At 37.0% G+C, this 21,586-nt stretch overlaps 2 protein-coding genes across 3 annotated transcripts in view; both read left to right on the forward strand.

Moving 5' to 3' along the window:
* The first annotated feature begins 64 nt into the window (after positions 1-64).
* The window catches only part of socs5b (suppressor of cytokine signaling 5b), a 52,803-nt gene continuing 31,281 nt past the window's right edge, over positions 65-21,586 (forward strand). The window contains exons 1-2 of one of the 2 annotated variants that reach the window (XM_057847687.1): positions 65-3,426; positions 3,514-3,602. In XM_057847687.1, the coding sequence (XP_057703670.1) occupies positions 3,387-3,426; positions 3,514-3,602 (129 nt within the window). In that variant the 5' untranslated portion in view covers positions 65-3,386. Of the gene's footprint in view, positions 3,427-3,513; positions 3,603-5,689; positions 8,947-21,586 lie in introns of those variants that run through there. The other variant, XM_057847689.1, reaches the window with a different exon arrangement.
* On the forward strand, positions 10,443-15,354 carry LOC130922726 (serine/arginine repetitive matrix protein 1-like). Its single transcript, XM_057847690.1, has 2 exons — positions 10,443-15,151; positions 15,251-15,354. Exon 1 carries the CDS (start codon positions 13,421-13,423, stop codon positions 14,927-14,929), a length of 1,509 nt encoding a protein of 502 aa, XP_057703673.1. The 5' UTR covers positions 10,443-13,420; the 3' UTR covers positions 14,930-15,151; positions 15,251-15,354.

Here is a 21,586-nt window from a genome sequence, read left to right on the forward strand (position 1 = left end):
ATAGAGCAACTGCAGGGAAATGAATATAGAATCACTCCATTCTGAAGAAAAAAATATGGAATCACTCCATTTTGAGTAGAAAATACAGACACACCCAGTCAATTTCCTTTCCTTAATTGGCCCTTGCCTCAGATTAGATCTGCTCGTTGGTCAGCACTTAAAAACAGTGCAGTTATCACACCTTGGATGGCTGCTGGACAAGTGGATTCACAAGAATCGTGGCTCCAACAAGAGAGATATCTCTTGAGACCAAGAGAGGATTATCAAACTTCTTGAAGAAGGTAACTACACAAATGGTTGCCAAAGATGTGGGCTGTTCACAGTCAGCTGTAGCAAAAATATGGACTACGTACAAACAGCATGGCAAGGTTGTTAAAGTTAAGCGTACTGGTAGACCGAGGAAGACATCCAAACGTCATGACAAACAACTAAAGGCCATACGTCTTGAAAACAGAAGATGTAGAACAAGACAAATAAAGAAATGGGAGGAAGCTGGAGTCGGGATGGTAAATGGTGTTATACTTATGTAGCGCTTTTCCACCTTTCAAGGCACTCAAAGCGCTTTACACGATCTCACCATCCACCTTCTGGTGACGCAGCACCAGGAGCAACGTGAGGTTCAGTATCTTGCTCAAGTACACTTAGGCGAGTTCATCAGGGCGGAGAATCGAACCCACAACCTCTGGGTTGGGGGACAACTACTCCACCATTGAGCCACGCCACCCACGGATGTGACAGAACTGTGCAAAATCGCCCACAGAAAATGGGATTTTCATACAAGAAAGCTAAAAGGAAACCAACATTAACACTTAAACAGAAAAGAACAAGACTCCAATGGGCTAAGAATATGTAATCATGGACTGTGAATGACTGGATGAAGGTAATTTTCAGTGATGAATCAAGAATCTGCATTGGACAAGGTGATGATGCTGGAACTTTTGTTTGGTGCCGTTCCAGTGAGATTTACAAAGATGACTGCCTGAAGAAAACATCAAAATTCCCTCTGTCCTTGATGATATGGAGCTCCATGTCAGGCAAAGGCACTGGGGAGATGGCTGTGGTTAAATCTTCAATAAATGCACAAGTTTACATTGAAATTTTAGACATCTTTCTTATCCCTTCAATTGAAAGTATGTTTTGGCATAATGAAGTCATTTTCCAAGATGGCAATGCATCATGCCACAGATCTAAAACTGTTAAAGTGTTCCTTGGCGAAAGACTCATCCAGTCAATGTCATGGCCTGCAAATAGCCCAGATCTCAACCCTATTGAAAACCTGTGGTGGAAATTGGGAAAAAAATGGTCCACTGCAAGGATGATCTGGCAACTGCAGTCAAAGAGAGTTGGCACCAAAGTGATGAAGAATACTGTTTGTCACTCATTAAGTCCATGCCTCAGATACTGCAAGCTGCCATTAAAGCCAGAGGTGGTACAACTAAAAACTAGAGATGTGTTTTGATTAGGGCTGTCAAACGATTAAAATTTTTAATCGAGTTAATCACGACTTAAAAATTAATTAATCGTAATTAATCGCAATTCAAACCATCTATAAAATATGCCATATTTTTCTGTAAATTATTGTTGGAATGGAAAGATGAGACACAAGACGGATATATACATTCAACATTCTATAATAAATCAACTAGATGGCATTGACATTAACATTCTGTTAAAGCGATCCATGGATAGAAAGACTTGTAGTTCTTAAAAGATAAATGTAAGTACAATCTATAGAAATTCAAATTTTATATTAAAACCTGTCTTAATGTTTTTGTTTTGATAAAATTTGTAAAATTTTCAATCAAAAAATAAACTAGTAGCTCGCGATTGTTGATGTCAATAATTACACAATGCTCATGGTGCTTAAACCCATAAAATCAGTCGAACCCAAGTGCCAGCAGAGGGCGACAAAACACCAAAAAACACAAGTAACAAGTGGACATGACACTGTGCTGTCATTTTAATCTGTTTGAGTGGGGCATGTGCGTTAATTGCTTCAAATATTTTAACGTGATAAATTTTAAAAATTAATTACCGCCCGTTTACGCGATAATTTTGACAGCCCTAGTTTTGATTGTTATTTCTTTGTTTCTCATGATTCCATATACTGTATTTTCCTCAGAATGGAGAGATTGTATATTTATTTCCCTGCACTTGCTCTATAAAAGTAACATTTACTGACCACCACAATGTTTCTTATCCATTTCTTTTAGTGTTTCTCAATGCCAAGGGGTTGCACTTTTGAACTAATTCATTATTTTTTCAAGCTTTTTATCTGAGTTTCTTCTACATAATAAAATGTCTCAGTGAGTGCTCGTCCAAGACTGGTGATTCCATACTTTTTGCTAGGGGTTGTATAAATTCACATTCTTAATCTTTTTCTAAAAGACAAAGTATAGTGTGTGATTGAAGTAAAAATGCGACATTTTTTATTTTTCATGTATCCTCCCTATTTTATGCATAAGGGCTCAACTGCATTCGGACGGTTGACTACCTATCAGTAGCAAAAATGTTCAGGTACTGTATCTTTGTTCACTTTTTTATTTTTAATACATACATATAAGGCCATGTGACAGAAATCTGAACCTTATATCAAATACATCTAAAAGGACATTTTGTATATATAAAATATTGATAAATGATGAGCTTTATGTCAATTGAATCCAACATAAACTTGCATTAATCCTACTTTCGTACTGTCATACCGTAATACAAATATAGATACTGTATCATGTCAGGTTTACAAGCCCTCTGGGCACTGCACTAGTGTCTTAAAATGTACTTATCCTGCAAGCCAAATTTCCCTAAAAAATAACCTAAATAAGTATTATTCATTTGTTTGTTGGTGTTTTGTACATTTTTAAAAGTGCCAACAGTTGCTAAAGAACTGTGTTTGTTCTGTTCAGAATCTGATACAATGACTAAGTGATGCTTTAATGGTGCTCCCATTCTCCACCCAAACCTGCACGAATGTGTTGTCGCTTTGAGTCGCAGGGCCACCCGCGGCACCTCGGCTCGAAAGAACTGCAACCACTAATGGATTGATGCTTCTGTCAACTCAATAAAAGTGTTTACTGTGTTAAATGGTCATCTTTGTAAGTTTACTTCAAAACGCTCATGGTTACTGTATTTCAAAGCTCTATGACATCGTGGCACACATTTTAGTATTAAAAATGATGTCCCATGATGCCAAAAGAAAATCTTTCTAATACTTGTGTAGGCAGTAACTACATAGCCAAATAAATGGACCTTGTGATGTACTCTCGCTGAGAAATTTAGTGGACTGCATTTACAGAGCAATAATCTCCTCTCAACCTCCAGACATCAATGATTTCATATGTCAATACACATCAGAGCTGAATGAATTCAGCGATTGTCACGAGGATATGGATTCCAAGGTTTTCTTACTCTTTCAAAAACAGTGGGGTAAGACAAAAAAAAAAAATCTGACTTCACTATGAAAGTGATGTGATAAAAATATTTTGTTTCTATCTTGCTAATGTTTTTCAACAGAGAAGCGATTTGAAGATACTAAAAACATTGAACCAGAGCCTGCCAGTTCACGCCAAGAATCTTCCTCACCAGACCAAAATTTATCAGAGGTAGAGTTAAATGAACTTTTACAGAGGCTGTACAAGGATTTGAAAAATGCCTTATCTCAGAAGCTATTTGTAAATGAAATACCTGACAAAACAGCATTTAAATGTTGAGAATGTGGGTAATGAGAAATATTACTCTATAAAAAGCCGTAAATTTCAGTGGCATGTACAAGAACAGTTTGTTTTGTTTCTGAACAATGATTAAAAAGTAAAATACAACAAGGGTGTCTGACATAACGGATTTAACTTCCTACTTAAGGCTTTTGTAATTCTTTCCATTTGATAAATGCTGCATTAATGTGAAAGTTTTTTTCCATGAAATTTTAGGGCGAAATTTCAGTACTTTATCAAAAGTCTGAGGTTCAAATATATAGTAACATTTGGTACCATTGTCTTTAAACTTTATGCATGGACTTCACTATCAATTGACGGGTATAATGGGCGCGGGGCAGTTATGTAGGGGGCCTATTTTCAAAACAAAGCTGCTAGCAACCTAAAACCAAAACAGGCACCTCCCTTAGGCGTATATGAGTCTCCATGAGCAGCGGCATCAAAAAAATTTAAAGTCAATAATAATAATAAAATATAATAGAATATAATATAAATATATATATAAATATAATGTAATAATAATAAAATCCTGATTATTTTATTATATATATAATATATATATATATAAAGAAAACTTCAAATGACTATAAAATTCTTTGACTTTATGTTACATACATAAAAATAACCAAATGCAGAGATAATCACCTATTTTTTCAGGATTGATAGCAATATCTGAGTTTTTGCCCACAATAGCTACATATTTTTTTTTGTGTGTGTGTGCAATGTTGATATACATTTTCAACAGCTCATAAATGACTCAATTTTCACAGCAGAAATTTTACGTCTGTTTGTTTTGCCACCTGCCTGGTAGAAAATTAACTGAGTTTATCATCAAGTGGTTACAGCAAAACATCTCTTTTTTTGCACAGTATTCTACAGCAGAATCTGTCTTTTTTGTGCCAGTCTGATGGTTTAGTGTGGGAAAAATATTATCATAGAATTCACTGTCAGTTTAAACTCTTCCGTAGGGGGCCTATTTTCAAAAACTTCAAAAATTTGTAAAACTACAGCCGCTAGCGACCTAAACCCAAAACAGGAACCTCCCTTAGGCATATGAGTCTCCATGAGAAGCGGCATCAAAAAATTAAAAGTTGCCCAATAAAATCCTGATAAATTATTTTTTAATTTTATTTTGAAATACAACAAAACCCAATTCAGGGTGTACTCCGCCTACTGCCCGGAGTTAGCTGGGATAGGCTTCAGCACCCCCGCGACCCTCGTGAGGAAAAGCGGCATGGAAAATGAACGAATTGATGAATAACAAAACTTAAAATGGATATAGAATTCTCAGCACAAAAATCACCAAATGCAGAGATAATTGCCTATATTTTCAGGAACAATAGCAATATTTAACATATACATTTTTGCCCTGACTTAAATGTTTTTCAGTGCAGTTTTGACACGTTTTCAACAGCTAAAAGTCACTCATTTTTCAAATTTAGAAACTTGATACTTGAGGAAAGCATGTAGAATCATCTTAAATTTACTCAACAAAAGCAAAATTTGCCTTTCTCCATATAAAATCACAACTTATTCAGGTTGAATTCCAATGTCACTATTGCCACGTCTTGCTGGCTAGCTGGCCCTCATCTATTTTAGGTTTAATTTTGACATTAAACACGTTAAAGTCGAATTATTTTTGTATGGACACAGAAATGTCTAAATTACTTTTTTTTTTTTTGCCAAAAAAACAAACAAACAAAAAAACAGGCAGTTGGCCAAAATTACCTGGTTATTTGAATGTAAATATTGTGTATGGATACAAAATCCAACATGGCAGCCATCACAAAACAAAGAGCTTTTTTAAGTTGAAAATTATTGTAAATAAATACGTAAATACCAGAATTTCGATAGATATGAAGGTAAAGCAGACTAGATTCTTGGTTGAAAGCAAAAACAAAAAACATGCATTTATCATTCATTTAATGTAAATATTTTAAGCTTAAGTTTCGCTAATTTTTTCCATTCATTTTTTTCACAACGTTTCAAAGTGCATTCATGGTGCTACTTTAAATAATAATTACCTTGAATCCTCTACCAAATCACCCTTGAATGCACTAAAACCTTTGTCCTGTTTCCATCTAAATCCAGCGTTAGAATGCAGCGTGTGTTTGAGTAAATCGCAGTGAAAGCTGCCACAACTCCCGGCCTGGCCCGGCCACCTACGGGAAGCCGTGCTTTATGGCTTGTATTATTGTTATTATTATTTTAAATTTCTCATCCTGATATAACTGGTGTAAGCGAGCTAAAATATTGCTCATAATTTTTCTATACATACATACATACATACTTTATCTCAACATTTTTAAACACTCGGTGAGCTAAAGGTAGGTGGACAGTAAATTATAACATCTATCTGGATATTCATGCATATAAAACTTACACAATTATGAATGCAAGTCAAATTTTATATTAGGAAATGATAAATGCTTTTAAATTTTGTCAACATTGGTGCTCAAACTAGTTTCGTCACAATTTACACAACATTTAAATCTGCCTTTTTACGCTTAAACTTTTTTGCACGAATCTGTCTACGTATTAATTTCTTGAAATTCATGTTATATCACTTTTCAAATCACAGACACTTCATGGTTTTTGACGATAAACTTTGCTCTGGAGTACTCCTCAAAAGGGTTAGGGATTACGGTGTTTCATCCCAATTTGTTTTACCGTTTTAACACCCATCTCCCTTCATTTGTAGTTAAATTACTTGCCAGCATGGGTTCTCTGAATTATCTGAAAAGGGAAAAAAAATCATAACACAACTTTAATAATAGAAATGATACATAAATCTATTCCAAACATGGGCCACCTATAAATTTGGCTCACCCACTAGAGTATTCTTCATATTGTCCCTCACATTTTTTGTAATTGTTGTCATAATTGTAAATTATAGTTTTAATTTCTAGTCAATTTGCATTGTTTTCTTAAGAAAGACGCCAATTTTTGGAGGATAATCCTAATTTAAGTGGGTAAGGCCCTATGACATCATCACATAGCTTTAACCTAGAGTCAACTTTCTCATAATTAAACCTTTAATGTGGTTCTGACATGTTGAATATTTTATCACAAGACCGTAGACATTTAATTTGGACCCATTTTCCCATGAATATGGTAACATACCTGCACAAAACCCGGTGTGCTCCCTTGCCGGTTGGCTCATATACATGGCTTGACATACAGTAAAAAAAAAATCAATTTTAAAAATGATGACCAATTCTTGATTTGGCTCATGACAGTCAAGAGGTCACACAGGCAAGAACCTACAGCCCAGGTCCATTCAGTACTGTTCTGTACTTGTACACAACAGATACAGATATGGATCCTTCGTCTGATCCATTTGGACTGAAGAGTTTAGTGGACTGTATTTTCCGAGCAATATATTTTTCAGAACCGACGGACATGTGTGAATTTATACACCAATATATATCAGATCTCATGGACTACATAGGATTTCATGAAGAAGAGAGTCTAAAGCTTCTTTTTGTTGTCTTCCAAGAACAATGGGGTAAGGTATATACAGTACTTTTTCAATTAATTATGCAGATTAACATTGTTCTTTAGTACATCACAATAATTGCAGTCCTTAATTTACGCTACTTACTATAGTTGAAATAACTTTTAAACAACTACAATCGTTAAAATACTATTTGTACATGCATTTTATGTTACACAATTAGATACTCGTTAGTATGTATGTCATGAATTTCCTCAAACAGTTGTCTGAACTCGGAAGTGTGACACTGGTATAGTACATGATTGTTTTTCACTCATATTGCATAGGTTTGATTCCCATTTTGACAACTGAGTTATGAGTAAACTTGAATATGTTCAAACAATATAACATACCACACATAAAAAGAGTGCTTAGATAATACTCAGATCTTGAAGCCAAATGTTCTGCTTTAGGCTCTGATCAAAATTGCAGTGGTTCTTAATCTTACTAAAGGTACCGAACCCCACGAGTTTCACAGGTGCATTCACCGAACACTTCAGGATAAAACAATTTTTTTATGAATTCACAACCTAGCAAGCTAATAGCTAAGTGAATTCCTGTTCATATTTCTTCCAGATTTCAAGATTCTTGCATCAAATACTATTTTCAAGGAGTAAAATAACGCTTTTTTTTTTTTTTTTCCCGTACGCTGTCTGTTGTTCTGCTATACTTCCTCATACCAAGTGCCAGTCAAACTTCCACTGGGCAAACAGATTTCTCCTCTCATTACATAGAGGGCTAGCAGTTGAAAGAAATGGAATAAAGCTTGTAAATTGAGGGCAAACCAGACCAAAACCTGGTCTAATACGCCACTTTGCCAAGATTTAGTCAGTGTAGCCCAGTACTTCTCAAATAGTGGGGCGCGGCCCCCCCTGGGGGGCGCAGAGCGATGCCAGGGGTGGCGCATGTGACCTCGGGGAACATGCTTTTTTTTTTTTTTTGCCGTACTAGAATAAAGTGTACTTGCACATCCACTCAGTGGGTGGCAGTGGCGCTCTCATTATCAAAGTGCGCGCAGTATTTTTGAAGTAAGCAAGAACACACAGAAGAGCGATATGAAGAGCTGTGCGGTGTGCGCCGTTTTCGAAAGCCGTTTTCCGGCCGGACTCACGCAGCGACCCACTGTCTTGTCCGGTTGTCACGTGTCCGCCCGAGAAGTCCCATTTTCAGCTTGGGATCGTCACGACAACCCCCTTACTTACGGTTCTCCCTCGGCCGCCGAGAATGCGCTTTTTCCGGGCCGTTTGCCTTTTGGCTTTGACGTTTAATACAGTGGTCGATGAGGAAAGACCACTGTTTACTGTGTCTAAAAATGATTATAGAGTCTACCCACGCACCACGTGTTCGCTGTAGGGTTCCGCCCACTTGTCCGTCATTTTGACTCTGTATTTGCATTGCTTTCAATTGATGGCGCAATTTAAAATGCATTTCATGGAAGACCCGGTGCTTTCTGATGCCGCAAACTCCCTGGATCTGTTGCATAAAAGGCATTATGAGGAAAAGCTTCGTTTTATACAGTCGCCAGATCCATATTTGATGCCCAAATCGATGTTTTTCGACCCACTGTCTTCGCCCTGTCTGCCTGACATCTGCTACGCTGATATTTAAAATGATCTTGTCCACACAAAATCGGCCTATTCTCACGAAAAACTTCAAGAGCTTGGACGCTTATAAATACTTCGTTGCTGGTTGGGTGAAACAGGTCCTCGTTTGGCAGGAATCTATCTTGTGCTTGGAAAGGTGAGTTACGAAATTTTCAATTCGAATTCTTTTGTTATTGCTAACATCCACTGTCAAGTCTAATGTATTTCATGTCGTTTGTCAATGGAGTTAAGGCTTTTAATGTTTATATGGTTTAGCGATAGCACGCACTACATAAAGGCTTTTAATGTTTATATGGTTTAGCGATAGCACGCACTACATACATACGTGTATGTTGTCGGCGATTAGCCTAGCAATGATCTTAATTGTGGTTATTTGTCAGCCCCGTAGACGAGGCCAGTTTCCCTCACTTGGTACCAGCTAAATATTATTCGAAAAATAACGATGGTGGAAGAAAGGGAAGTCACAAACATCTTGAATTTGAAACTATGTCGTACTACGTCGTATGTTGTCGGCGATTAGCCTAGCAATGATCTTAATTGTGGTTGTCAGGCCAAAACCCTCTAAATATATATTAAATGCATCTTACCGGATATAAAATGACTACTACATAGTCTCTGGTGATTTTTTGGTGTCCAATTTTCACGTCGAATTGCAGCCGTCCATTTCGCTCTTCTATTTGGATCCCTCGGAATACGGTAAAATTTCAAGTCTCTCCTTCCATCTTCTCTGTTAGTGCAACCAACAGCCACACACGCCTTCACCATTTTGAGTATTAATGTTAAGGAGCAGAAAAACACGCCGTAAATAGGAGAAATGTACGTAGCCGTAATAGGTTAACACTATGTTTTGACGGACAAGTGGGCGGAACCCTACGCGACCACGTGGTGCGTGGGTAGACTCTATAGCGGACAGCCGGAAGCCAAATCAATTAAGATGCCACTTAAAGACATTAGACCCCAATCTCATTGATAAACCGCTTGGCTGTTTTTCAGCGAAAACGTGCCTAATATTGCCTACAATCGTCCCGCTTTGTCAGTGTTATATCAGTAAACCAGTGAGCACTGTTATCAGGCTCAATGCAAAATAACCCCACACCATTGCAAACTGGAGGTGATGCTGTGAGCGAAAATAAAAACTGTCCTTCTGTCCAAAGACACTCTTTTTTTTCTTCTATTCAGTTTTGTTTTTTCGGTCAATTTTTTGGGCATATTGTCCTCATGAGTTAATGTTTCTAATCAATTTTAAATTGTTATTATTTACTGATTTTATTTTTCAGTATCAAATGGTCAAAAATGGACCTTGAGTGTATTTTTACAGTTTGGATGTGACTTTTTTTTTTAAATTCAGGCAAATTGATGCGCATTGTCTTTTCTGTTACAAAACAATGTTATTAAAGTTATACTTTATAAGTTGATCTGTTATTTTCTCTAATAGAAAAAAGGACAATGTGAGGCAGAGGCGTACTTATAATAGTAATATTATAGACAAATGATACTATTTACAATGGCGGCAGAGTTTGGGGGGGGGGGGGGTGAAAAAATGTACGTCTTCCTTGGGGGGGCGTAACAGAAAATAATTGAGAAGCACTGCCCTAAAGGAACATCTACAGAAATAAAATAAATTTAAGACATGTGTTGCGCACCAGATTGTTTCTAGTGTGACCAGATTGTTTCTAGTGTGAACCAGAAACTATCTGCTGAACATTAACATTATATAGCATTTAAGCTAGCAGACTTTTGCTATGCAAGCTAGCCAATGCCGTACCGCACGCAATACGTTTCGCTCATTAATATTCATGACGTTAGCCACTGTTGCTAGGCGGGTCAAGCTAGCATTTGTCCCTAATGCTAAATGCATGTAAATAATGTACAAACTAGATGTTTACTGAGCTAAACCTACCAATTCTGTCCGAAAATTATTTCCCTGGTGCCAAATTCACTGGTAAAGATGTGGAAGAACATACAAATATTCAGTTAAAGAGATGGCTTGAGTGTCGAGGGCTGAAGAAGACTGGAGAAAGACACCTTTTTCTTGTGTGCATTGCCTTACGCCACCCACAATGACATCCCTGTTTCAACAAGCTATGCTTTACCACCATGTGCTCCGTCTTATACATTATAGGCTATCCTCTGGTTGTCCTACTTCTCTTTCTGTTCCTGGGGGTAATTTACATTGTTATTTTTGTGTAGCGACCGCAAATGCTACTCAGTGACAGCCAACGAACACTTTTAATTTTTTCATTACTAACAAATCTTAATTCTACTATTTATTTAGACTTCCCCCTAATTAAAGTTTTTTTTTTTTTTTTTTTTTTTTTTTTTACAACAGAAAAGGTAAAAGCAGTGGCAGTCAGATACCATTTAGGTTTTTTCAGGTCATTCATGGTCAGACAGAAGCAGCACGGCAAAATGCCACGCTAAAAAATAAGTAAAAATATCAAAATGGCTTACCTCTTCATCCACTGTAGGACCATGCCCCCAACAAAATGTTGACTGCATATGGCTTCACCTTGCTAGCATTAAACTGGTCTTTTGGACGTCTGCACAAGGTTATCCATTGTTCACGTTTTTTCCTCTTTTTTGGCTTTGGGAAACGTATGAAGAAAACATCCTTCATGTGCCGTAATGTCTAGTGTTGTTTATACAAGTTCCGTAGCAGCAGTGTTTACTCGGCATGTTCTTTTTTTGAAAGATTACCGACAGAAAACAAGCAGTACTAACATGGGTTGTATGCGAGGGTGCTTCTATGTTGACCCACTTCCGGTTTACGATGGTGACGTGACGGTCTATAAATAGCATTTGTGCAGTACGCTATTGTTGTACACATTAGGATTATAGAGCATTTAAGATAGCGGATTTATATGCAAATTAGCCAATTGTTGTAAACATTAGCATTATAAAGCATTTAAGCTCGCTGACTTTTGCTATGCAAGTTAGCCAATTGCAACAATGCAACAAATGGCTAAAAATAGCAAAAGTCCGCTAACTCAAATGCTACATAATCCTACTGCTTATGCAAGTTAGCCAATTATTGCATTGTTGCAATGGCATACCGCAAGCAACACGTCACTTCCGCTCATTAATATTCATGACATTAGCTACTGTTGCTAAGTAAGGACAAGCCACCGTTTGTCCCTAATAGGAAATGAATGGAAATCGTGTACGAAGGAGATGTTTACAGAGTTAAACCTACCAATTCTCTCCGAAAATGATGTGCCTGGTGCCAAATTCACTGGCAAAGATGTGGAAGAACAAAAAAATGTTCAGTTAAAGAGATGGCTTTAGTTTCGAAGGCTGAAAAAGACGGAAAAAAAACGAGCCGACCTAAGCATAGCTTTAGCTTTTTTATCGACGCGACTGACAATGACATTCACCTGTTTGAACAAGCAATCCTTTACCATCAGCCCTGTCTTTCTTATATATCCTCTGGTTGTCCTACGTCTCTTACCGTTCTTGGGGGTAATTTAGTTAGCTTTGTGTAGCGATCGCAAATGCTACTCAGTGACAGCCAACGAACACTTTTATTTTTTCATTGATAACACATCTTAATCCTATAATTTATTTACACTTCCCCCTTACTAAAGTTGTTTTTTTATATATATAACAGAAACGGTAACAGTGGCAGTCAGATACCATTGTAATTCTTTTCAGGTTATTCATTGTCAGACAGAAGCAGTACGGCACAACGTTACGCTAAAAAAATACGTTAAAAATATAAAAAATGGCTTACCTCTTTGTCCTCTGAAAGACCATGCCAACCCAAAATAATGTTTACTGCATATGAAACCTGAATGGATTCGCCGAGCTGGTGTTAAAGTCCGCGCAAGTTGATTCGGTCTTCACATTTTTTTCCTCTCGAGTTTTTGGTTTCCAGAAACGTATGAAGAAAACATCCTTCATGTGTCGTAATGTCTAGAGTCGTTTCTACAAGTTCCAAAAAAGCAATGCGTGATCGGCATGTTCGTTTTTGAAAGATTACCGAAGAAAAGTAGCACTTTTTACGTTGGGTCTATGCGAGGGCGGGTCTATAATGTCCCACTTCGGCTTTACTTCCGCTTTACGATCCGACGTCACGGTCTAAAAATAGCCTGCGTGCGGTACGCCATTGGCTAACTTGCATAGCAAAAGTCCGCTGGCATAAATGCTATATAATCCTACTGTTTACCAGATAGCTTCTGGTGCGCACTAGAAACAATCTGGTGTGCACCAAATTTCTTAAATTTATTTAATTTCTGTCGATGTCCCTTTAGGGGCTCCGTAGCATACAAAATAGGGGTCTGCATTTCTGAACCTTCACCCTGAGGCTTACTCACCTAACCCCTAGCCCTAAACCAGTTTGATCCAACCCCAGTTAAGAACCACTGCAATAGAGCTTTGTTTCACCTCTAACTTCACCAAATTGATCATACCTAAAGAAAACAAATCACCCATATATGACTTTCTATTCATCAACGGCCACTGCTTGAGGAAATAATTTGGTGCTAGCATAAATGGAAAGGCTTTGAAATGTTTTGCAAAATTGTATTTTCAATATGCACTCATGTCTGTGATTTTCTTAATGGCTCTCTTCAGAGAAGAAGTTTCTAGATATTAAAGGCACAAAATCATGCATGGATTCTGTACCGTCCTTACAAAATCTATCTGAGGCAGAGATTGAAGAACTTTTGCATAAACTCTACAAGGATTTAGCATTAGCAAATGTATTACCAAAAGAGGTAGTCCATAAAACTAGAAGATCCCGGAAAAACAGAAAGAAATCGGATGATCAAATAAAATGTGGGGTGAGTTCATCACCAGATGCCTGGTCCAATACAGAAACAGATGTAGCGTCAGCAGGATGGGCATCATGTGAAGAAGACAATTTACGAAAAGATATGGTAAATCCATATGTAAATCCATACGAGTTACCACCAATTTTAGTGACAGCTTCCATGGAAGACGCTTCATGGACGAATGTTGATGTTAATCCGGAACACCTGCCAGAGGTGCTTGTTCTTCAGCCCAGTCTGCAAGCACAAGCGCTTGATCTCCCTCCCAGCCCACTAAAGGAAAATCTTTTTCTTACACCAAGTCCAACGAGGCAAGAACCTTTCCTTACACCAAGTCCACAGAGACAAGAAGCTGTTTTTACACCAAGTCCACCAAGAGAAGAACCTGTTTTTACACCAAGTCCACCAAGCCAAGAACTTGTTTTTACGCCAAGTCCACCAAGACAAGAACCTGTTTTCATGCCAAGTCCACCAAGACAAGAACCTGTTTTTACGCCAAGTCCACCAAGACAAGAACCTGTTTTTACGCCCAGTCCACCAAGGCGACGAGAACCTGTTTTTACGCCAAGTCCAACAAGGCAACAATCTGTTTTTACACCGAGTCCACCAAGAAAATCTGTTCTTACACCAAGTCCATCGAGGCAAAGACTTGATTTTTCACCTAGTCCACCAAGGAAAATCAAGTTTGTTAATAAAAGTGAAGTGATGGTACATATGAAAGGATCAGATGAAACCAGCAGCAGGACTCGAAATGATACAACACCTAGCATTGAGAAGGCTAAGTGTGTTAGCAGGGTAACGATACTCGGGGCTGATAAAGCCAAGACAGTGTCATTTGTACCGCCCAAAAAATTGCCAGATACCAAGTCTAAACATGGAGAACCGAGAAACACTCGCCCCTCTTACTTTATAGCTGGAAGACAAGGACCTTCAAAATCTGAACCAGTGATCAGACCACCACTGGAGGCCAGAAAAACCAGACTAGGTACCAGCCAAACATCTGCTAAGAAATCTGAAAGATCACAATCACTAAACAGACTAACAATTTTGGAGAGCACAAGTGTTGTCACTCAGGTAAGAATGTGTCCAAAGCGGACAAAATTAGGAAGCACAGGATCATTACCCGAGGTGAGAAGAACAAGATTAAGTCTTCGACACTTATATGGAGCGGAGAGGCCTAAAACCGATGGAGCAGACGCGAGACTAAAACCGAAGCAGCCCTGGAAAAATCCTCTCAGTGATCCTCCAAAAAGGGAAGGACCACCACGGGTTCTTTGGATGGATAGGGAAAGAGTAAAGCCAGTGCAAAACAGAACAAGTTGGAAAATTCCTGCTAACATCTTGTTTTGATATTAACTACAAACAAATCACACATTACAGACAAGATTTTTTTTGTTAAAAAACATTTGTTGTATACACCTTTCTTCAAAGACTTTGTTCAAATTGTATAGTTTGAGCAGTTTTTTGTCTTTTTGCATGCTTTTGAGTTGGAATGGTGTCTTAGTTGACTTCCTGGCAAGTACCCGTCTCAACCTATGGACTAGCACATGATGAACATCTCTACCTAGCCATGTGAGATACTCCTGGGGCAACACTGGCAGCAGGATATGGTGTCATGAGAGCCCTTGTGTGTGAGTTACATCTGATAGCATATTTCCTTGTGCCTTACAGGAACTCCAGTGACAAGGTAGCAATTGCAAGAGGGTCGGACTTGTAGTGGGCTAACAGACACGAGACCTGCATTGAGTGCAACAAAGGATTTTGGAGGACTTCATCTTACCATGTCTATAATTAAAAAAAAAAAAAAAAAAAAGTGGGGGGGGGGGGGGTTCCAACACACCTTTGACTCTCTGGAACCATTACATTGGTTGGACTCAAATTATTTTGAAACTTGTAACTCAAGCATTATTGTTGGGAATGCAATCTGAAAGGAATTCTCCTGCCAAGAGTAATGTACCTGAAAATAAACTGCTCTTGAGCCTGGACTGCAGTCTTTAAAACCCGTTTTTGTGCCGATCTCGTCACATAGGGGTCATTTTTATTTCCGGGTGCCATTTGCAGTGGCGCCACCAGGGGGTGGCCAGGGGTGGCCACGGCCACCCCTATAAATTGGTTTGCCACCCCAGTGGCCACCTCGCTTGCCAGTATGTCTTTTGATTGTTGTGGCATCTGTTCTGCATTTCATCCCACATCAATGCATTTATTTTATTTTGTTAAATGTAGGGCTGTCAAATTTATCGCGTTAACAGGTGGTAATTAATTTTTAAAATTAATCACGTGAAAATATTTATCGCAACTAACGCATTCGCAGTACGACTCATTCACGCATTGCCGCAAATAGCCTACAATGGCGCCGTTTTACTTATATACAGAGATAAGAGGCAGAGTGGCGCATTCATTGGGGCCGTGCTTTTAATTGGCAAAATCATTGTCATCTCTCCCACAGCAACTATAAATATTGTGGGAAGCGACATGGGGAAGAATGACAGAAGTTGATCTTTTTCTTAACACCCTGTAGTGTACCCAACGCAGAGAAGATATAGCATTTGCAGCCACCACACACAGTCATGGTTGCACCACTTACCATCATGCATTTGGGCAGAACAGTTAAGTCGCTACAGTATCATTTACTGAAAGCTCAACAAATACACTAGATGGCAATATTTAGTCACTATATACAAACTTATATTTATCCTTTAAGAATTACAAGTCTTTCTATCCGTGGATCCCTTTCACAGAAAGAATGTTAATAATGTTAATGCCATCTTGTGGTTTTATTGTTATAATAAACAAATACAGTACTTATGTACAGTATGTTGAATGTATATATCCGTTTTGTCTTATCTTTCCATTCCAACAATACTTTACAGAAAAATATGGCATATTTTAGAGATGGTTTGAATTGCAATTAATTACGATTAATTCATTTTTAAGCTGTGATTAACTCGGTTAAAATTTTTAATCGTTTGACAGCCTTAGTTAAATGTACACCTTATGCCTAATATATACATAACGCAATCAAACAGAATTGTTGTGGAACTCAAAATGTTGACAGGACAGTTATGGACTATGTACATTAAATCATTAGTAACATCAAATATTACACAATACACAAAAGTATATCAGTAGCCATGTCCTTAAGTCTTTCTGATAGTTTTCCCCTGACCTTTTTACCGCAATAATATAAAGAAAACCTGAAATTATGGCTTTTAGTTTTGGCCACACCAAGATTTTAAGTGGCCCCATCTGGCCACCCCTATGAAAAATTTTTGGAGGCGCCACTGGCCATTTGGACATAATAGAGGACATTATAGACTTGATAATGTATTGACGCGCCACAGTGCGCCGGGCTGATAAATAGGGGGCCTGCATTGGTGCCGAGGCCATCAGAGCTGACCGAGTGGAATCACAAAGAACTTTTTTCGTTGAAAATTCTTGTGAATAAATGCTAAAATCCCAGATTTTTTAAATAGATATAGACGTAAAACAGTCTCGATTCTTGGTTAAAAGCAAAAAACATGCAGTTAGCATTTATTTTACGTAAATATGTCAAAGTACAATGCTAATCTGTTAGTAAATGTAGCTAGCGGCCGCCTCATGGAAACAGAGCTTTCCCGGTAAAAATTCTTGTGAAAAAATGCTTAAATCCCTGTATTCTTTATAGATTTGAACGTAATAGTCTTAATTCTTGGTTAAAACATAAAAAAAAAAAAAAACGTGCAGTTAGCATTTATTTTACGTAAATATGTCAAAGTACAATGCTAGTCTGTTAGTAAATGTAGCTAGAGGCCGCCATATATAAACAGCTTTACAAGTGAAAATTTCCTTTGAATAAATGCTTAAATCCCTGAATTCTATATAGATATGGACGTAAAACAGTCTCGATTCTTGGTTAAAAGCAAAAGAACTGTGTAGTTAGCATTTATTTTACGTAACTATCTCGACGAATGATGCTAGTCTCTTAGCTCTTTGTTGTGATAAGGGGGCTGCCACAATAGATTTTTCCGTTGAAAATTCTTGTGAATAAATGCTTAAATCCCTGAATTCTTTATAGCTTTGGACGTAAAACAGTCTTGATTCTTTGTAAAAAGCAAAAAACTAGAGGAGGTAGCATTTATTTTGCGTAAATATTGCAAACTGTGAGGCTAGTCTGTAAGGAAATTAGCAGCCGCCATATGTAAACAAATAGCTTTTTCCGTCTAAAATTTTTGTGAATAAATGCTTAAATTAATGAATTCTTTATAGCTTTGGACGTAAAACAGTCTTGATTCTTTGCTAAAAGCAAGAAACCCGAGCAGATAGCATTTATTTTACGTAAATATTGCAAGCTTTAAGCTTGTCGATAAGGAAATTAGCAGCCGCCATATGTAAACAAAGAGCTTCTTCCGTTGAAAATTCTAGTGAATAAATGCTTGAATCCGTGAATTCTTTATAGATATGGACAAAAAAGAGTCGTAAAACAGTTTCGGTTCTTGGTTAAAAGCAAAAACAAAATGTGCAGGTAGCATTTATTTTACGAAAATATTGCCAACTATGAGGCTTGTCGATAAGGAAATTAGCAGCTACCATATGTAAACAAATAGCTTTTTCCGTTGAAAATTCTTGTGAATAAATGCTTGAATCCGTGAATTCTCTATAGATATGGACATAAAAGAGTCGATTCTTGGGTAAAAGCAAAAAAACGGGCAGTTTGCATTTACTTTACGTAAATATGTCGTAGAATGATGCTAGTCCGTAGCGGTTAATTTTTTCCATTGATTTTTTTCACGTTTCAAAAATCATACATGGTACGAAAAATATAATAATTACCTTAAATCCTCTAACAAATCACTCCTGAGTCAATCCTTCCTGTTTGTATCCATTTCAGCTTTCGTACTTTTTCCAATCCTAAATCAGGCGTTGGATTACTGCATGTGTTGACTCAGCGATCGACTGCGAATAACTGAAGTGGACTGTGGGCCGGCCCCTAAGTTTAAGGCGTTGCGCAGTGAAGGTTGAATCTGACCCGTCAATCATTATGAAGTCTATGGGAACATTTTGTTAGGGTGACCAAACGTCCTCTTTTGCCCGGGCATGTCCACTTTTCACATCCTGTCCAGGGCTTCCGGCGGGGTTTTATAACTTCATGAAAATGTCCAGTTTTCATTTTTTTTCACGGGACCAATTAGCTAGTGTTGAAATTGACTGACGCTTTACACAGAATACTACGCTACTGTGCTGCCTGTGACATGTTCCCAGAGAGCCTGCCCAGTTGGTAAAACATTTATTGCGATAAATACATATATAATCTAATGCTCACGTACCCAAAAGAGTTATTACAAGAAAATACCTTTTATTTACTTGGGATACATATTTGTGCATGCCTGCGCAGTCACACTGGCTTTTCATGGCGTTAACTCAATTCTCATTCAAAAAACAAACCTTCGTCACGGCAGGAGCTCACATGCTATCAGTACGTACACATGCTAAACTTACTTTTCGGCAACAGTTGACTTCGGTCGTAGCTTTGTACTGGTGTGATCTGCTCTCATTTGGTGTCGCATCGTTGCGCTGCCGATGACTGTAAACTTTTATAGCAATGTTTGATTTTGCCTCGGCTGCTGGTGCTCGCAAATAGGGTAGCTGTCAGTGAGCTAAGCCGCGCTAACCATAATAGGAAATGTAGTTTAACTGCTGCTTTGGGAAACATGCTGGTTGAATTGTTTGTCAGTTTATTTTGGTTATTGTTTGCGTGCAATCTAGAACATTGAATGATCGGCAATTGTCGTGACAAAAATTTATAAAAAGTTTTAGTTGGCACTTAGCCTAATGTTTGTGTGTATTGACTGGACTACATTTCCATGGTTTTGCATTATATTATTATTTGTTTATGATAATTTAAGTTTTTTTATATATATTTTTTGTGTTTTTATTGTTCGATTATTTTTTAGGAATAACAAAGCCTGTTGATTTATCTCTGAGAATTTGAATTTGTGTCTGGTTATATACTATGTGTCTATATGTATATATGTATATGTATATATTTCTTTTTTTTTTATATATATATAAAACTGAATTTTTCTATCCTGACAGAGGAGGCACACTTTAAATATGTTAAAGTGGTAAAGGCATCTTTGAGTGAACTTCGAGTAAAATTCAAGTATCTTGAGGCAGGGCCAAGTGTCCTCTTTTTTGGAAATCATAATATGTTCACCCTCATTTTGTGTTAAATTTAGCCCTCAGCCTAGCTTTGCTAGCACAAAGCTAACATGGCTTGATGAGAAATTTATAACTTTATAAATAAAACTTTTGAAATAATTCCATTAATTTCTTTGATATTAACCCAGTGGACGCGTTATGATCAACCATACTGAACGTACTTCATAAAATAGCAAAATCTCATTTCAAATACATTATATATTTGAAGAAAATTTTGAAATAAAATTGCTTACCACAGTTGCACAGTTGAATTTCCTGTCAATGGTGCGGTGTTATTGCAGAAGAGTGACGTCAATAATAAATAGGGAGTTTTCTTATAGTGGCACATTCTGGGAACGTACAGAAAATCTTTTTTTTTTTTTTTTTTTTTTTAATTAAACAATTTAATTAATTTAAAAACGACACATGATTAAAAATCCAGAACAATGAAATCGTAACCATTATTTTGATTATTTTTTCTACCTATATTATTTTATAGACTGAATTTGAACGAAACACACATAGCAAAATTCTATAACATCTTACCAGAAGTAAATTAAATTTAAAAAATAGAATTTAGGAGCCTATACACTTGAATTTATAATAGACGGCAGTTGATAATACGCATTAAAAAATAAATGAGTTGAATGAGTATTTATCCAACTTTATTGACAATACAGCTTCACCTATACTGGGGACACAAATGTCACCCTATAAAATAAATAAATTATAGGCTTTTCAGCATACAGTATCACCATATTTGGATATGTGAAATATCGAAAACCTCCGCAATAAAGTGTTGATGAGGCTATTTACAGAGAATTCAAATGTGCACACTTTTTATTATCGTTTGTCTTAATATTTTGCTACCACAAGAGGGCAAAAGAGGGCTTAAATCGTTTTACACAATGGACCCCTTCAAAGGGATGATTTGCCACGGAACAGGCCATCAAATTGGTCATAATTCCTAGTCCCTCATAAAACAAAACAAAACAAAAACCAAACAAAACTAAAAAAAACTAAAAAAAAAAAAACTAAAACAATCACATTGGTAAGAGACATTTTTCACGCGCATAAACTGGTGACATAGGAAAATTACCAGTCTTTCAGTTAGCAAATTCTATACTCTTTGTTGACTCTTTTTTTTTTTTTTTTTTTTTGCCAATTTGCATTTGATTTGATATGAAGTATTTTCTTATGAAGATTTTTAATTACAGTCTTAAAATTATTTCAAGAAGTTTGATTAATCTTACACAACTCGTAAATTCATCGCTATTTGTGTCATGTTCAAACATCACTTGCTAGAAAGCTTCATTGTCTTTGGATAAGTGACTCATGCTGCTTCCCTGATTTTGTAACGTTTCTGACTCAGTCTTTATTATATAAGTTGAAATCTTTTGTTTATTCAGGGTGGCCTTTTGGTATTCTTCAACCAAAATGTTAATTGTTTCTGCTGCAGCCGCTTGGAAGTAAATATGCAGTAAGTACCAGTATAGAGTTTATCATGTATAATTTTAATGTAATGCTACGTAACACTATCCATTTCCTTTATTGCAAGTTCCTTATTGATTGGATGTGTAAGAGCATTCCCATGTATTTCTATTAGTACTCTGCCTATATTTCACATTCTACTGCTCCCACATATTTTTTAACTGATGTAAATTGTTCAAGCTTGATAAAGACTTGGAGAAAAATACACTTTCCCCAGAATTCATCTTTTAAACAAAAAACAACAAATAAATCATTCCAGTTTCAACATATTTCTATTTATCACGCAAAAAAAAAAAAAAAAAAAAATCGAAATAAAATTGCCAAATGGAGTGCCAATTT

The sequence above is a fragment of the Corythoichthys intestinalis genome, chromosome 10 (assembly GCF_030265065.1).
Source record: "Corythoichthys intestinalis isolate RoL2023-P3 chromosome 10, ASM3026506v1, whole genome shotgun sequence".
Lineage (NCBI taxonomy): Eukaryota > Metazoa > Chordata > Actinopteri > Syngnathiformes > Syngnathidae > Corythoichthys > Corythoichthys intestinalis.

Coding starts and splice junctions, on each gene's coding strand:
- LOC130922726 (XM_057847690.1), top strand. CDS start 13,421: ATGGATTCTGTACCGTCCTTACAAAATCTATCTGAGGCAGAGATTGAA.